The sequence below is a fragment of the Rasamsonia byssochlamydoides genome, assembly GCF_041956645.1.
Source record: "Rasamsonia byssochlamydoides strain NRRL 3658 unplaced genomic scaffold VTN77scaffold_60, whole genome shotgun sequence".
NCBI lineage: Eukaryota > Fungi > Ascomycota > Eurotiomycetes > Eurotiales > Trichocomaceae > Rasamsonia > Rasamsonia byssochlamydoides.
The window spans coordinates 1-17,776 of record NW_027192443.1 but is presented as its reverse complement, the minus strand read 5'-3'; the positions used below and the strand labels follow the sequence as shown (position 1 = coordinate 17,776).

Genomic DNA, 17,776 nt, shown 5'->3' with positions numbered 1-17,776 from the left:
CCATGTTTTCCTGGCCTCACATCGGTTCAGCATGCAGGACGCCAGTGGTGTCTGGACTCCTGAAACAACCGCGATATCAGCGCCTGCATGTGTCATCACCTCTCAGTTTCCCTCGACGAAAAGAATTCTTCTCCTCGAACGCCCTGTTGAAGCAGAAGCAAACCCAAACCCAAGACCAAGCCGATGATCTACTCAAAGAGTCCGTCGCAGAGACCCTCCAGAAGCAAAGACGAAAAGCCAGTAATAGATCTCCCGCTGCCAACGCTTCCTTACGTCGGGTTGCTGTCGAAGCTCAAAGGTCGAAGGATGGCATCCGGTCCAGGAATTTGCTATCAGAGAAAGCGCCGGAACAAACAAAGGTGGATAAACTATGCTCAATTCGATACTGTATTTGCTGATTTGGAACAATAGACTGTGACTGCTTATGCGGTAGCTGAGCAGTTCGATATTGCCAAAGTCAAGGACATTCTCCAAGAGAAAGGCTACGAGCCAGACCCTTTCGATACCGGATTGTACCCACAAGTCGTCCACATCCAAGTTCCTCTTGATTCGATCCGTCGCATGAGCAACCCCAACATGACCGATCTTCCCTCGGATGAAGCTGGAGACATCTTTGTCTTTCCTTCCGGCACCGTTGTCGCCTGGTCCCTTCCGGAGAGTTTTACTTCCTATCTTGCTACGAAAACCTTGCTCCCCGCGGCAGAGGGGCCCCATATTGACAACATGGAGACGGAGGACCTGGACTTCGTCGAGGATCCTCAGCGAGACAATAGCTTCATAAAGGGAGATACCATCATTCTTGGGACTAAACCCGGACCGGATTCCGCGGAACCCGCGCAACCGAATCGGCAGACCGTCGATACGGTTTTGACCAAGATCGCTTTCTCTTCCGGGCTGGCGCGGAGTACGAAGCTTGCCGTGCTGGAGAGCCTTCTTTCCAACTATTTCGAATCAACGCGTACCATCCCGACGCTATTGTCGCAAGGCTCTCGTCTGCCTTTTACTAGAGAGTTCATTCTCCGGAAGACGGGTCAACTCCTCAGCGTCCGAGCGCAACTCAATCTCTACTCCGAGTTGACGGATTCCCTTCCTGATATTTTTTGGGACAGTCGACACGAGCTCGGTCTCGAGGGCTACTACGAACAGGTTGGGAAGGCCCTGGATGTGGGGATTCGCATTAAGGTCTTGAACGAGAGGATGGACTACGCGCAGGAGATCGCCAGCGTTCTCCGAGAGCGGCTGAGTGAAAAGCATGGTCTCAGACTTGAATGGATCATCATTTTACTCATCGCGGTGGAGGTAGGATTTGAAGTACTGAGGCTATGGAAAGAACGGGACCACGAGAAAGAGGGGAAGAGAAAGCGATCTGAAGAGCGGTCTAATGAGTGATGTTGTCTCCGACGACTTTTTTTTTCATTTCTTTTGTCTTGTCTTTATTTCAAATTATTTGTGATACCCTACTCTTAAAGTCGGAAAAGGAGAGAAAACTATATAGCCCAGCTGCAAGAAACAATACATCTGTGTCATCCTATATTTACTGCGTCCAGGTGACCTATCTGTGTACCTATCTTTACTTAATCTTGCGACAAGGCTGATATGTACGACTGACCAATAGAGTGTCGTGTGGGGATCACCTGCCACACCCAGATAGGCTTAGGTTATCCAGGTCAGACGACATACGGTGTACCTAGGTACCTACAGCATGTCAACAGTGTTGACACCTGCAAAGATAACTATCTCAACTCCATTGTCTTACATTTTGGCTAAAGCTATAACAATTACCATATTTCTGTGAATACTGAACAGGTTTGAAACTTGAGTGGACTTGACAACCGGGCTAGTCGAACGAGCCTACTCCGGAGTAGGTACTGCGGACGGCGAGACCAACCGAAGCATACGGTTGGCTCCTGAAAATACATTCATTCTATCTAGTCCCCTGTGCAGAAGCATCATTTCATTCTGCAAAAGATGCCAGGGCCGCAGGGGCTTTTAAAGACGTTTACCAGCTCCCTTGGTCTGCTGGGTCTGCAGAGCCCGCTCGGGCTCTATCCATCGGAAGATGGCTTCTCTGCCTGTCCAAAACCAGAATTGAGCTGCCAAACGCGGTTCGATAGCCAGGATACTTGTTGCTTCAACTACCCCGGTGGACAACTTCTTCAGACGCAGTTCTGGGATGCAGATCCTGCTGTTGGTCCGGATGACTCCTGGACGATACATGGCTTGTGGTAAGTTAGTTGAACTGGTGGAGAGAGTGTTTGGCCTTTTTTTGCTCTGCTTTGCTTTGCAGTTCTTATATTTGAATGCCCTGAACTCCTCTTACTCTCTGCTACCAGGCCAGACCATTGCGACGGGGGCTTTGATCAGTATTGTGACTCGTCCAGGAGATATAGCAATATATCCCTGATCCTCGTCGACTCTGGTCGAGCCGATCTGCTGGAATTCATGCAAGAGTATTGGAAAGATTTCCGTGGCGATGATGCCAGTCTGTGGGAGCATGAGTGGAACAAGCACGGTACCTGCATTAGCACGCTGGAGACCAGGTGCTACACGGACTATATTCCGCAGGAGGAGGTTGTTGATTATTTCAACAAGACGGTCGAACTCTTCCAGGCTTTGCCTTCTTACGAGGTGTGTCAGCCTTTCCACAAATCTTTTATAATTCGACATACCTGTATGCCTCTGCTATTGACAACTGACGTCTACTTTTGTGTTTTCTGTCCAGATTCTATCCAAAGCTGGAATTATCCCATCCCATGAAAAGGAGTATTCCTTGGACGAGATCCAGCACGCTCTGAAGGCAGCTCACGGAGCTGAGGTCACGGTTCGATGTCGACACAATGCCTTGAATGAGATATGGTACCACTTCAATGTCGCGGGAAGACTGCAGACCGGAAAATTCATGCCTACCGATGCAGGTTTGTGTACCAGTGCGAATAAGAGGACGTCTGTTCCGAATACTGATCTTTTTTCTTTCCTCCAGTTGGCCCCTCATCGAATTGCCCTCGAACAGGAATCCGCTACCCTCCCAAGAGGTCACCCCCTGCAAGACCCAAACCGACTACGACTACTACCTCACGTGGATCCGAACCCACAGACTCGCCAGTCATTCGAAAAGGACATTTGAAAGTGTACACTCTGAACCAGAGACGCGGATGCCTCATTAGCCGCGGTACCTGGTTTACGTCCGGGACGTGTGCGACGTTCAGAGCGAAGGATGTTAAGGGTTAGTGACTTGCCTCCCTACCAGCTCGAAATGAAAAAGAAAATCAGGGTAATCGACTGACTTTGACGCTAGAAAATCATCTAGACGGATTCACTCTAGAATCCAGTAAAGGACTATGTACGTTCCAGGAAGACATCTTCACCTGCGGACCAGAGGTCACCCATCCCGCTCTATTTAAGGTAACTCCCTTCTTTTAACTCCCTTTTCCTGGTGACATGATATCCCTGTTGCATGAAACCATCCATCCATCCATCCTATCCGTTCCGCTTCTTCTCCCCAAACAGAACAGAAAGACAGCTGACGTGTCATACCAAACAGGTCCTCAACGACGGCAAACTCGTCTTTAACGGCAACGCCACCTTCTTCGCGGACAAAGCTCCCAAGGGCCCCGTACAAAGCAAAATCTTTGCCTCCGAGGAAGATCATCCCATCAATCTGGAGATTGTTTGGGATGCGGTGTCATAAATGAACACGGACATGGACATGGACATCATGTTCGTTTCTTTCTTCCTTGTTCTTTTTTGGTTTTACTTTTTTTAATCTCTGCTCAATTAATCAGATCGCCCAGGCATTCACCCGCTTTCTTTGTTTTCAGTTTTGGCGTCGCGCCCCGGCTCAGGGAGTACAGACTGATAGATTATGTAGCCTGCTTGGATTAGATTGAAGACAGACAGACCCTAATAATAGTTAGTGTAGAATATATATATAAAATAGAAGAAGAACAATGAACGAGCGGCTGATAGATAGACTAATTAATAGATAGATTGATTGGTCCTGTTTCAGCATCATACGTACTCTACGGAGCATCCAACCCAACCGTGACGAAAACGGCGACGATAAGTAAGCACATAAATAGAATCTCGTCGTGTTCGAAAGAAAGAAAGAAATCGGTGGATAGTCGGAGCGACCTCCCCCCCGTCACAAAGGGATCTATATATATAAATCACCGGAAACAGCCAGGCCATAGCCCATACAGTGACCACAGAGAGAGATAGAAAGACAAAGAGAGAACTCAAACAAAGCCCTGAGAAGACAGGAGGGAGGAGGAGGGTGGATTTCCCAGGTATATAAACGCCATCCTGGGACCCAAGGAGCTAGCTGAAAGAAGAAAATCGACACTACACGACACGACGCTTATGCGGCTGGTATGACTTTTCTGGACGAATGAATGAATGAAATGAGCCTCTCTTCATTTCATCGCACATCTCGGCTATGTTGGACTTGTTTCTTTGGGGTTTCAATTTTTCAATTTTTCATTTTTTTTTATTTTGATTTTGTTCTCTCTCGAGAAAATAGACAACGGGATCGCATCGCGTCGCATCTCTTGTCTTGTCTGAGTCCACGTTACCTACCTTCGTTTGCCTACTGCTCGATCGTTACTGAGCCTACGCACGCTTATACGCCAACAAAGCAAATCGATTGGGAGCTACACTAAGGATGCGAGTTAATTACGAAGTGGAATGTCAAAAGACTCGGTTCAATTCAGTTTCATCCATTGACATCAAAATTCGTCACTGCTCGGTGCTCAACTAGCGTACACTGTCTGTCACTCCACGAGAATATAATTAGGGATGACAACACGGAAAGAAATGGCCAACATTCATTCATCAATTCATTCATTCATCCATTCAACAAAGGAAAGAAGGAAAGAAGATAAGGAAAACAGCCAGGATCGCAATCGCACGCAGAGAGTTCTCATACATCATCGCATCTCTCTCTCTCTCTCGAGTCTCTCTCATGTCTAAGAAACGTGGGGATTGGATGGGAATGAAATGGAATGGAATGACGTGACATAACATAGCACAACAGGACATAAAAAAAAGAAAAGGTGGAAAAGTCGGAGGGAGAATTTTGTCGTGACAAAGGAAAGGAAAGAGAAAAAGGAGAAAAAAAAATGAGGAAATTGCCTAAAATGCGAAAGGAAAAGAAAAGACAAGGATAGCCCAGGTACGAGCTGTGTCGGATCATCACCCAAAAAACCGCCGTACCGTCGTCGTCATCATCGTCATTCCAAGAGAGTCGAATCGAATGTTGTACAGTTTCATTAAATTGCCCTCGAAAGGGTCGAAAAAGAAAAGACAAAAAAAAATTGAAATCCCGAAGAGCAGTCCATCATAGTCGAGAGTGCGAGAGAGAAGATGTTCACAAGTCATGCCAGCCTCATAAGCGTCGTCAACGTGTCGTCGTGTCGTGTCGTGTCTGTCGTGTACTCGTGTCGTCGTGTCGGCATATCCTATCCCGAACCAGAGCGCAGGTAGAGATAGTTTATAGTAGTTATAGTTGAATGTGATTTTTTTTTGTGGAATGAAAGAATCCTCGAATAGAAGTTCCAACTTTAGGATGCTGTGCAGATTCAGTCCGACTAGTCACATCACTGGAAGAAAACATCCGCGGGTTGGTCATCAAATTCCACCAAAAAGTCATCATTCAACGACGATCCAAGGGCCTTTCCCTGGAACAACTCATAGTCACCAGCGAAATTGGATCCCGTTCCAAATTCGGAGAAACTCGACATTTCCGACTCGTTGAAGCTAGGAAGCTGGCTCTTGTCAAAGCTGGATGCAGCATCCTGATTGATGAAGATGTCAATGTCGGATTCGGTAGACGAGCCTGTAAGAGTAGGAACGGTATGAGGGGAGGACAGAGTGTTGGCAGTCGACTGGATTGCGGTTTCTGCATCAAAGCATCCTGCGGCTTCCGAAATAGGTGGCAGTTCTGGAACTTCCTCAGGAATCTGCTCCAAACCCTGCTTAGATGGAGACCTGGAGAGGTTGCCACCATCTGTGGATGGAGTGTATGAACGGTGGCTCCTGACTGGAGACGGCTTGTTGCCTGCACTGTATCCAGGCGATGCTGGAGGAGTAAAAGTGAAAACGTCGGATGGCAGGCAGTAGTTGTTAGGCTCGAACGTCGCAACTGGGCTGGATGCACGAATGCTCAAGTTTTCAAACACTTCAGCGGGAGGCGAGCTGCACGAGCTCTCTGAACCAGAGGCAGAAGAAGCAATCGACTTTGCAGCAACCCTCTCACGCGTCCGGGCCGCCTTGTCCTGTCTTTCTTCCATATCTGGCCGGTTTTTCTTCGGGCGACCACGCTTCGTCGTCTTTCTCACCACACCCTTGTAGCCTCCGATGCACATCCCTCGCTGCCTGTGGCGAGTCAAAGCGTCATGTCGAGCAAAGACATTCCCGCAGAGACATTCATAAGGTTTGTCGCCAGTGTGGATTTTGGCATGTCGTTTGAGATCATGTCCACGCACAAAGCACTTGTCACAGTGGTCACATTTGTATTGACGATCACCAAGGTGGGTTTGGATGTGTGATTTGATGTTTTCTTTCCGTCCAAATCTTCTGTCGCAGCCGGGATGGAGGCAGACCCATTTTCCGTCCTCAGGATCTGGTCCCGAAATGTACGAGGCGATTTCTTCGATGGTGACGCCGGTCTCCGCAATGGAAGCCTGAATCCTGGAGTCAAGGTTCAAACTGTCGATGGAGGCGGGTCGTGGGGATAGTTTAGGTTTGCTGGGAGATGCGGTCGTCTTCCTGGGACTTGCACGGGACGGAGTAGCTGGAACAATTGGAACTTTCGGGTTTTTCCCTGAACTCTCTCCAGGCAGAGGCATAAATGCGAGCTCTGGCGAAGATTGGAAGGACACTGACGCCGACGATGCCGACGCCGACGACGCCTGCGAATGACGCTGGTCCTCGCGGCTCGACGTCGTGTTGAAGGACTCACTCTGGGGCAATGTTTGAAACTCTGAACTTTCGAAATCACTCTCCTGACTGTTAAGCACATCAAAGGATTCAAAATCAACGGGAGCGGTATTTGGAGGAGATGGCACATCGATCTGGGGCTGAGTGAAGGTACTTCCAGGGACTCCCTGAAGCGACTTGGCCCGCTGCATAAACGCTGACTGCGGTGTGTGTAAGAGCGTGGCATTCTTTGTGGGTGAACCATGGACGTTTTGACTGTATGTAGCAAACTCCGAGGCCCCCCGGAATGGAGTTGTTGCCGGTGTTATTGGGAAGTAATCTTCGGCAGCGTTAGAAACGATAGGTCACCTGTCTTGCAAGATTTTACTTACTGGAATTCATCTGATTTGTAGGGGTCGACGGTCTGTGTGAGTATGGACCCAGGTCTGACTGCACAGACATTCGCCTGATGCCGCCAGGGACCATCTTGTCGAATGTTTGGGGTAACGCGGAATTTTCAATGAGGTATGAATCCCAGGCTGTGTCGTTCACATAGTGATGGTTCAGGCCACTGCCATATGGCATGCTCTGCTGCTGCTGCTGGATGTGCCCAAGAGCTGCTTGTAACTGCTGATTTCTCGAGTTTTGACTTTCAGCACTAAAGGCATCGAGGCCCATGCAAGCATTGTTAGAGAGGTTCTCGCTGCTGGATAGGTTAGTAAAACCGTCCAAGCCATCCTGGCTGAATGACTGGTATTCAGCGCTCGAAGACAACGAGATGTTTGACTGGTCGAAAGGATGACCCTGTCGAGTAAGGCGCTCCTGGTAGATTCCTGCGTTGGATATCGATTCGCCCGCTTCCTGCGGCAATTGACCGGATTGCAGGTTGGCAACTCGTTGATCCAGACTCATACCACGCCTGTGCACGGCATATCGATGCATTGATTGCGCTGGAAGACTAGGAATCTTTGCAGCCTCCAGAGCCACTGGGGTAGAATTCTGTCGTCGGTGTAGCCGATGGCGTCTCTGAACGTCGCTGGTCGGACTGGCCAGCATGATGACGGGATCAGAGTCCGTACGGCGTGGTATATCGTGTTATATCAGGATGCAGTGCGTTCTAAATTCTCTGAAAAAAACTGAAATTGAGAATTTTCAAAACTTCTGTGCGAGATAATGTCAGTATGCTGGTGCAACCATCTGGGATGGTGGAGTGGGCCGACCTTAGGCAGCGCTGGCCGGTGGGCCACCGGACTCAACAGGTGAACCAGCCACTCGATATATCAGAGATCTCTTTGTTTCGCGCGTTATGTCGATGGCTGATGGACTTGTCGCCGAGGCGTTTGGGACTCGAAAAGTCCTCGCGCTTCCTATGAACCCTTATCTTGTAAGTTTCCGTTCTCTCACAAATGGAACCAAAGGAGGTGAAAAACTTAGCCTGGCCCGCGAGGTTCTCCTCTCAGGGCCGCAAAAGTTTCGCTATAACCAGACCAGTCTATCTATATAATAGATAGAAATATAATTTAGAGGTCGAGTTAGAGAACGGAAGGAAATTCAAGGTGGTGAGCGCGTAGACTTGTAAAAGTAGTCGGCGGCTCGCGGATCTACTTCAGTCAACAATGGGCTTTGTTGGCCCAGCAACAACCAGGGCGCCGTCTGGGCCGCCGGGGAAACCTAAGCTTAGGTGCCGCCCTTACCAAGTCCGCCCGCCCCAGTGCTTACCTAGGTAGGTATCAAGGCAGCTTGCTGGCCTGAGCGGGTGGATCGATTGATTATTTTTACCATCCTTGCGTCCGGGCGCAGGGCTGAGAAGTTCATCCGATCCCGCTGGCAGTTCGCTTCCTATTCTGATGCAGCTGATCTCCACTGCAGTCTCACATCTCAATAATCGATAGCATGCATCGCCCTGACGATTCCAATGTATCTCGATACTATTATTGAGAAAATTCGCCGACGGAATCATCCCTTGCAACAATTGGTTCCACAGATCTATTGCATCCATCTTGAAATGGTACCCATCACAAATGGTCTTTTCCAGATGCTGTGAGGGATAGCTGCTTTGAGAGTCTTCCAAGCTCCCCCGACGGGGATACGGAGTAAACAGTATGTTATCACGTGATCTGTTCTCGGAAAATATTTGTTCCCCGATCGTTCCAAAAATCAACCACGTGATCACACAATGATTTTATCGACGGGCCGCTCCCACACAATTTCCGCTTATCCAACAACGATTTGCACAGAAGGTTGAGGAAGACAATTTGTCGAGGTAAGTGTGCGCAGTGTTAGCACAATCTATGATAGCACAATCTATGAGTATTGAGTTTTATTTTCTTTCTTGCTTCTCAATTTCTTTCTGTTTAAATTTTTTTGACTTTGCTTGTGCAAGTTCTACCGATGAAAATGCCAAATACTGACTGACGTGACTAGGCCTTCGTCAAGATGCAGATCTTCGTCAAGACCCTCACGGGGAAGACTATCACCCTCGAGGTGGAGTCTTCGGACACCATTGACAATGTCAAGGCCAAGATCCAGGGTACGAATTACCCCATTTTCCAGATCTTGTCCAGGGACCATCACTAATCACTAATAATGATGATTTCCAGACAAGGAGGGAATCCCCCCGGACCAACAGCGCCTGATCTTCGCCGGTAAGCAGCTGGAGGACGGCCGCACCCTGTCCGACTACAACATCCAGAAGGAGTCGACCCTCCACCTGGTGCTGCGCCTGCGTGGTGGTGCCAAGAAGCGCAAGAAGAAGGTCTACACGACCCCGAAGAAGATCAAGCACAAGCGCAAGAAGACCAAGCTGGCTGTGCTGAAGTACTACAAGGTTGACGGCGACGGCAAGATTGAGCGTCTTCGCCGCGAGTGCCCGTCTCCTGAGGTAATTCCAGTCCTATGAACCATTCTAAGAGGCGTTCCAAGCTGACGAATTTTCCCTCCAGTGCGGTGCCGGTGTCTTCATGGCTGCTATGCACAACCGCCAGTACTGCGGAAAGTGCCACCTTACCTACGTCTTCGATGACTCCAAATAAACGATATGTATTCATGACATGTCACGTCGAATGATCAGGGATAGTTAGCCGCCAGCTAGACAGATACAATACAGACGCTATTCCGGTCTCGCTGATATATTTCTTCTAAAATTTCCTTAATTTCTATCGCGTAGATTCCAATTTATTATAAGCAATTGTTCAATTTTCAAGACTCCCTCCTGACCCGCCCCGTTTGATTTTATTGATTCTTCACTCCCCAGGGAATCCCGCTCTCAAGTTATCATACTTGCTCTCGGGATATTCCAAGTTATTGGGCGATTGCTCCAAGGCTTCTATCCCTCCAAGGACGTCGACAAAAGTGCCGATCAGGCTGCCATCGGCTCTGTGGGCGGTCTTGCCGCCGCGGTCACCACTGGTCTCCCACCACATGCCTCCGCCCAAGCCCCATTGCTTGACGAAGCTCGCCTTCATCTCGCTGACGGCCGCGTTGTCGTACGAGACCATCGTCCTCGTCGTGGGGTTGTAGCACCACGATGCGCCTATGAGGGCGTCGACGTGTTCGGTCGCTCCGGGCAGCGGCAGCGCCTTGTAGTCCCAGACACCTTGCTCCCAGCTGCCTTCGCCGACTCCCGAGTAGGGCGTGCCTGGTCCGTCCGTATTCTGAAAAGCGCGTCCGTAGAGAGGCATTCCCAGAACCATCTTCCACGGCGGCACTCCGCCCACTTGAATGTAGTAGTTGAGCGCGCCAACTGTAGAGAACGGCGTGCTGACAGCGCTGCTGTTGGAGGGATACAAGTTTGCCATGTGCCCGGCGGTCGAGTCCCACGAGCCTGTTTAAACTTATTAGATGCAAGACCCAAGGAATAGATGGAATCGAATCGAAACAAACCTGCGTAATCGTAGCCCATCAAATTATAGAAATCGAGATAGGGCGTCATCTCTTGAAGTCTAAGTTTGCTGTAGTTTTGTGGACCTAGAGGGAACAAACGCAAGAGTCAGAATTACACTTTATCCAGACTGATAGGGAGGGACACTCGGGGCATCATAATTACCGGCTGGGCAGGCAATGGTGAGAAGAAATCTCCGGTTTGGACCAGCAGCTTGGTCCAGTGTCTACATAGCTGTCAGTCCCAGGAACGATTCCATCCAAAATAATCCGGCAGACATACCTCTCTGCATTTCTTGAGGAGCAGAACAAAGTTCTGAGCTTGAATGTCATCTAGAAACAACGTTAAGAACCAGCCCAGTTGACTTTATTTGAAGCTTCGATCTTACCCTGAGGATATTCCCAATCGACATCGATACCTTATTACAACCAGTCAGAACCTGAGAACCAGCTACCCGCATTGGAAATCGTCCTTACCATCCAATCCCAAGTCAAGGACCAACCGTGTGGCCGTCTGAGCAAAAGTGGAACGGCCGGCCTCGGTGCTGGCTGCTTGGGCAAAGTTGGGCGAGTAGGTCCAGCCACCGATGGACAGAAGGACCTTGAGCTTCCTGTTCCGTTTCTTGAGCAAGAAAAGCTGCTTGATGCAGCCGTAAACATTCTTCCCCTGATCGTTCCAGGAATCTGTGGGGTAGTGTTTGTCGGTGTCTGACCAGGTATCGGTCAGATATCTGCAGGTTACAAAAGAAATCAGCAGTGTTCAACGTTTTCTTTGTTTCGTCAAAAGGCAGGTGACTTACACCTCGCCGCTATCTGGTCTCACATTGGCGAAGGAATAGAGGACATGGGTAAGTTTTTCCGCAGGTATGTCCTGAGGATGATGGTTGCGGCCATAAATTGCCTAGGCAGTGTTAGTTCCGTTTGATTTGAGGAAATCAAACTAAAATGTATCAAAAAGACACAAGTCTCTCAGAGTATATAGTATCTCAAGCAAATCAGATTTTGTTGTACTCTGTACTGTACATACCCAATTGACATAATATGCCACGGATCTGAATCCCGACATGGTTAATTGCTGGGCCTGCTCTCCAGAGATCTCTGCTATCGGTGTTGCTGTCACTGTCGGTGTTGCTGCTGCTGTTGGTGTTCGCGTTGCTGTTGGTGCTGGTGTTGGTATTGGTGCCGGTGTTATCGTCTTGCTACCGTATTTCCTCAAGCCCCCAAACAGTCGACGCATGCCCGCCGTCTCGAAGACGCTAGGATCCGGCAGGAATGCCCACAGGGCTACAAAGGCGGCAGCGGAACAAAAAAGGAGAAGGAGTAAAGGAGATCTGAACCGGTTGTTGGGCGCCAGGGTTGCTGCTGCTGCTACTACTGCAGCTGCTGCTTTCTTATATATATGTGTGTACCGAGGAAATTATATTATAGTAATAAGATTGTGTCAACTGTGAAAAATAAAGTTGAAGCCTGGCTTTGTTGTTCGGGTCGTGACAGCTTGTACATGCATATGCAGGGTGAAATAGGTAGCTGCTGCGCCACTTCTGCAGCTCGACGATTGGCTGGCTATAAATACTTTGGCACGGGAGTCGGGACAGGGGACTAGTCGCTGATGTAATGGTTGTGGCTGGGGATGTGGCTTAACGGTGGGGAACACTGGCAACGCGGCCAACAATGGATGGATTTAGGCATCCTCGGGCAGAAGGCTGAGTCATCGATAAAAAGGCGCTGATTTGACTGTATTTCAACTTCCGGTAATAATAGGGTTAGAGGAGTATATACGAAGTTTCGGCCGTCTTGCCCCCCCTCCTACCTAGAAAAAAGCCGAGCAAAAAAAAATGAGCAGAAGGCCATACCCGGGTTCGACAAATCCGCCGTGCTCAACCACTTCCTATACGGCCGAGATTTTGCCTCGTTGGGCCGCGTCCAGTTTTTATCTATATTTAAATGTCCATAACCTGCCATATTACCCTAATGATAGTACATAATGTATCTACAAGACCTCATCTCCACAAAGTTACCCTTTGGTGTTAATATGAAGGCAGTCTACTAGTTATGGGTTGAGCAACTTCTGAGAGCTATGTATTGCAGGTATATTTTATTGCGTAGTTGCTGCTACTGTTGCTGTTGCTGTTGAAATATGGCATCATCAATCCTCCAGTTATATTCCTTTCCCATCAAGCATTTGTGTCAACGTCTGGAGGCACTCAAACCCATATCGACTGGCTAACGATTTACTATCTATGTACAGTACAGTAAATGAGAAGAATAAGAAAGATGGAAGAAGACCAGCAAGGCAGGCTTTTTTCCAAGCCGAAACCTCCTATGTTTTGGCGAGAAGTGAACCACATACCAGTAGCACGCAGAGCGGTACTTCTCGGCCATGCTTCGCAGTAGAACATCACAGCAGTCATCAAAGAAAGTCTCCGACGGCGGGCCACCCATCGTGGAGATTGGAGTGCCGCGCATGTTCGCGGAGGATAATGAAGACGAAGGAAGGATATATAGCTTTCCAGCAGGGATCATCTTCACTTGAACAGCTTTGCAATCGCACTCGATCCGAAGAATACTATGATCCTGACCGGTTTCACTCTGAGAGATTTCTGAACGAAGATCTGGACAATCCCCTGAAGGGACATTGGGCATTTGGTCCAGGTAGGGGAGTTGCCTCGATTGTACAAGAAAGAATACAGCAGGCTGATGTGTAAGAACTGAGGGATGAAAGACAAGATGGCTGAAACGTGGGCGTCACCAATATTTGGATAGCTGCCACCCGTCTCTTATATACTGCTTTGACTTCGAGCAGGGTCCGGTAAGGGGATCAGATCCTTGCCTCTGCATGGGTGTTTACTCACTTCCTTGTTCATCAGGAGAGACCGATCGATACTATGAGGACTCCTTGGCAGGAGTTCAAGATGGCTGTATTTGCGGTTAGAATCAAAGTGCGAAGTTCCGGGCATGCAGCTCTCATTGAGAGGAATTGCGTAGACGCCCTGAATGTGACCTGTTGAGTTATTGCGTTGGCGGGAGAGGCGATAAGCATAGGCATTCTAGGATTCGATCCAATCTTTGCCGATAAGTACAGTCCATATGGTGCGATTCTCTTTCGTATTATCCGAGATGCTCCATATTGCCTCTCGAGCGGGACCCCAACGTAGACGATCGTATCTAATAACGCCGTGATGGATTAGAGCCTTAGTATTTTCGATGTGTTACCCTAAACGGTAACCCCCGACCTGAAGTGAAGACTAAATTAGCGTAGTCCAAAGAGGACTTGCGTGATGCAGACAGACCTCTGAACTGTATCGTTAGTGAGTCTGACCTCGCTTAAAGATTATTCCCTCCGCCGATTGTCGTCCATGGTCCAAAACTAGAGCAGTTCAAAATTAGTCACTATCGTGCAATACCGAATTCCAAACTGCCGGGCCACAAAGATCGCAAAGCAGCCCTGTCCCCACAGCTGATTGCCACCCTGTGACCTGTCAGACTGTCCTTCGGAAGAGGCAAAAGGTAGCAATTTCCTGTACTCTGTAGGAAGAGAAGCGCATCATTTCGAATTCGCACGAGCCATGGCCCGGGTAGATCAGGACACCCATGCGGTGCACAAGACGTGTTGGAAACGAGCGAGTCCCAATTCTCACACTGGGACGGTCAGCCTCATACTCGAGTAGCGAGCAGTGGAGGAAATGACGTGGAGTTTGATTTAGATGACGTAGGACGTATTTCCCAGTTCAGCGTCTTACAGAACCAAACAATTGGGAAGGCGATTGAAAACCAACCCATCGGGGCTAGACAAAATTTGCCACAATCCGCTATCTCGCAAGAGCTCGGTCCTGAATGAAGATCAATGTCGTCTCCTCAATAGTGTGTGGGTGGTACATTACACCGTGCTCCATTGTTAGCTAGTTAGCACGGCAAGGACAGGGGGGTAGCTGAATGCTCCATTCATTCTCCATCTGGCATCAATCACGTTCCTCCAGATCGAGATCTTCCCCGATCTGGAACCGCGTGGCGAGTGAGGTCAGTCAGTCGTGGCGGTTGTCTTTGGGTCGAATTCTTTGTCCTTCCTAGACCGGTTTGGTAGAAAGGCCAACTATCGATCTATGCACCAGCCGTGCACACGGAATTGGCGATGAGTGGCGTTTTAGTGACTGCCGGGATCACGATTAGCCATGGAGTCATGGACTTGTAGTCGATGATTGCAGGACTGGTTACCCAGGTAGGAAGGTGATTAGTTGCACTCGCCCGGTTTGGTGTGGCGGTGCACATGGGGAATCACAGCCTCAGCTGAACCAGCCTCGACAACAAGCCACCCTGAACGGCGATTGGAGAGACCACGGCACGCATGGTCCACGCGGCAGCAGGCCCGCAGGAACGGCCTGGCTTAGCGATCCCCGATGACAGATCTATCGAGCGACTCCGATTTTCTGGGAGGACCCCGGCACTTAGTTAGCGTGCTCGCTTGGAGATTGTGGGGACGATCTATCAAAGCCGCTCTGATGGGACCTGTCCCAGAGCGATGGAGTCACATCCAGTCTTATTTTTTCAGCTGTCCCGGAACAACACCACTGATCCCAGTAAGCAAAGGAAAAAGGCGAACAAAGCCGAGAGAAAAACTTCATTTGTGGAGCGACTGGTCAAGGCTATGGCAACTTTACGGCAGGTACTTGCCGAGTCAGTAGTCACAAAAAGACGATGGCGTCAGTTAAGTGAAGGGAGATCGCGCTAGATATTGCTTATTTTGAGGAATCTATTATTAAATTTTCACCAACCAATTGGAGGGCCGTCCCTGGACCAAATGGCCAACGCCCTTTTTGCGCTCATCGTGAGACATACTCGAATTGAAACAAATCATACTGTCTTTCTCAATAGGTTTGGGGGGGCTCTAGTGTAGGATTAGCTGTTAGAGGACGTTACTTGAGGATCTAGATTAGACTCTCAATGATTGTCCGTCGCATTTGACTCGATCTAACTAGATACAACACATTAAGCAGACATCTGTAAAAGACCGGTCTCAATTCAATGAACATGGTAGAATTGTTAAAAGTAGACAATAGTCGCCGGAAGATAAGAGCCATATCAAAAGATAAGGAAAATGAAATAAGAGAGGAGAAACCCATGCCATCACTGTCAATCATAACATATGCAACGCATGTCGATGCCATGCAAAGATTCTTTTCCACCAGGGAGGTAGGTCTATATATGCAATCTCCAACGGGAGAGAAAGAATTGAAAATCGAGTGCAATGGATCCCGTCCCCGCAAGTAGAATGATTCTTGCGACACCAGGTAGCATTAGGCCATTAGCGCCCTGCGCTGAAAAATGATCCGTCTCTCGTGTTTGTGCGATGTTCGAGTGGTGAACCAGGAAGAAGGGATTGATGCCTGCAATCCGTTGAGCGAAAATGTTAAGCCCCTTATCGTCGATCCAGTGTGCGTTCGTGACGGACTTTCGTAGATGTAGTTTGCATCAGCATTGTAGGAAGACATTGTTATTTTCGCACGCATCGACTTCATCTGCGTTAGGTTTGCGACCGAATCCAATTCAGCACGACGTCAAGGGTCGGGTCCTCGTCCAGCCAGTGGCCAGCCCTCGCATCAGCAGCGCGGAGGTCCGAAACAACGAACTGATCAGTAATGCTGGCAAGTTCCTAGCCAGTCGCAAAAACCTTCGTTAGTGATTGGCATAGTCGCGTAGGAAAACCAACCAACACTCACACTTTGTAGGATCGCATCGATTTCTCGCAGTCGAGCAGCGTCATCAGACTTGGGACCGCGGAGGACATTGGAACGGTTGATCTGCCATCGACGTACGGCAGCGACACGAAGGTAGATCTTGTGCGCTTGGAACCGGCGGGCGCTCGCGTCGATAATGATTCTGAGAATCCATGGAAAACATCAGCAACGGGTGTGGAAGAACAAAAAGCAAGGGCTGACTCAGATACGATCCCACTCACCGTCTCAGTTGGGCCTTTCTGGTCTCTTCGTCACCGTGACCCTGGATCGACACCGGGTTGTAGTTGCTGGCCAAAAGACGTTGGGCTGCCGCATGGCTCTCCTGAAGCACCCGATAACCCTCGTCATTCATGTCTCCCAGTGGCATGTGCATCGTCTGTTCCGAAATGTGGATATGAAGGGTTCGATAATCATTGATCAGTTCCGCAACTCTCAAAGCTCGCGCATCGTTGACTAGATACGTTCACGTTAGATGCCAAATTCATGCAAGGCTGTCACGTAAGGAGGCAGCACTCACGACCGTCAGCCATGTCGTCGGAAGGAAACGCAAAATCTATATTATAGAACAGTACAAAAAGCAAGAGCACAACACAAGACAAGACAACAAAATACGATAAAAGCAAGAGAATGGCTCGTTAATTGACAATTGAGTTACGATTCTTCTACGCCATGGACGACGGCTCTTCCTCTTAAGCTTATGTACTTTTCGATGGAAGCAGCTCCTCAAGGTCTCTCCCATTGCGGAGATGGCCCAATTGGTCCATACTCTCGATCAGAAGTGGCTGGCTGCACCAATTGACATTGGACATTGCATACTCAGGGGATCGACGGCAGGAAACAATCAGATCTCGAGATGCGCCAGTGGATCTCAAAATACCGAAGCTCAGGCGCTAGTGCCTGCGTGAGGTCAGGTACAGTACATACATCGCAAAGTCCCATACCGTTGGAAAGCTGGGGCAGGCCGCAGCGGAGGCTAATTGGTAGCATCTCGAGTGGTTCGTGATGGAGTTCGTAGTCGTACCTGAGGGCGAATATCATCCATCGGGCCGAATCAGAGCATGCCACAGGCGCTGCGATATAGCAGCCGGGGCCGCAGTGGATTCGTCGGCGGGCGTGGTGGATGCGGCGGGTATCTTACTACTTAGGCGTGTCCGCGCAAAACGCAAAACAAAACTTGCCGCCAAGCACAGCTGTCCCTCTCGACGCCACACAAACTGACCCGATCAGCCTCCGGTTCGATAACCGGTGAA

The 17,776-nt window shown here is 49.2% G+C and overlaps 6 protein-coding genes across 6 annotated transcripts; 3 read left to right on the top strand and 3 right to left on the bottom strand.

Moving 5' to 3' along the window:
* Positions 1-2: 2 nt before the first annotated feature.
* VTN77DRAFT_7485 (uncharacterized protein) lies at positions 3-1,389 on the top strand (the record flags this gene model as incomplete). The annotated part of the gene is made up of 2 exons (XM_069423878.1): positions 3-359; positions 412-1,389. The coding sequence occupies 2 exons, from the start codon at positions 3-5 to the stop codon at positions 1,387-1,389; spliced, it is 1,335 nt and encodes a 444-aa protein (XP_069275382.1).
* A 579-nt stretch (positions 1,390-1,968) lies between these two features.
* On the top strand, positions 1,969-3,688 carry VTN77DRAFT_7484 (uncharacterized protein; the record flags this gene model as incomplete). Its single annotated transcript, XM_069423877.1, has 6 exons — positions 1,969-2,225; positions 2,334-2,628; positions 2,723-2,915; positions 2,981-3,223; positions 3,296-3,402; positions 3,542-3,688. 6 exons carry the CDS (start codon positions 1,969-1,971, stop codon positions 3,686-3,688), a joined length of 1,242 nt encoding a protein of 413 aa, XP_069275381.1.
* A 1,906-nt stretch (positions 3,689-5,594) lies between these two features.
* On the bottom strand, positions 5,595-7,971 carry VTN77DRAFT_7483 (uncharacterized protein; the record flags this gene model as incomplete). Its single annotated transcript, XM_069423876.1, has 2 exons — positions 5,595-7,255; positions 7,308-7,971. 2 exons carry the CDS (start codon positions 7,969-7,971, stop codon positions 5,595-5,597), a joined length of 2,325 nt encoding a protein of 774 aa, XP_069275380.1.
* A 1,380-nt stretch (positions 7,972-9,351) lies between these two features.
* On the top strand, positions 9,352-9,947 carry VTN77DRAFT_7482 (uncharacterized protein; the record flags this gene model as incomplete). The annotated part of the gene is made up of 3 exons (XM_069423875.1): positions 9,352-9,445; positions 9,516-9,796; positions 9,858-9,947. 3 exons carry the CDS (start codon positions 9,352-9,354, stop codon positions 9,945-9,947), a joined length of 465 nt encoding a protein of 154 aa, XP_069275379.1.
* Positions 9,948-10,157: 210 nt separating this feature from the next.
* On the bottom strand, positions 10,158-11,860 carry VTN77DRAFT_7481 (uncharacterized protein; the record flags this gene model as incomplete). The annotated part of the gene is made up of 8 exons (XM_069423874.1): positions 10,158-10,738; positions 10,798-10,881; positions 10,961-11,021; positions 11,078-11,127; positions 11,184-11,213; positions 11,272-11,525; positions 11,595-11,695; positions 11,822-11,860. The coding sequence occupies 8 exons, from the start codon at positions 11,858-11,860 to the stop codon at positions 10,158-10,160; spliced, it is 1,200 nt and encodes a 399-aa protein (XP_069275378.1).
* A 4,452-nt stretch (positions 11,861-16,312) lies between these two features.
* VTN77DRAFT_7480 (uncharacterized protein) lies at positions 16,313-17,056 on the bottom strand (the record flags this gene model as incomplete). Its single annotated transcript, XM_069423873.1, has 4 exons — positions 16,313-16,441; positions 16,509-16,668; positions 16,748-16,979; positions 17,044-17,056. 4 exons carry the CDS (start codon positions 17,054-17,056, stop codon positions 16,313-16,315), a joined length of 534 nt encoding a protein of 177 aa, XP_069275377.1.
* Between the last annotated feature and the right edge of the window lie 720 nt (positions 17,057-17,776).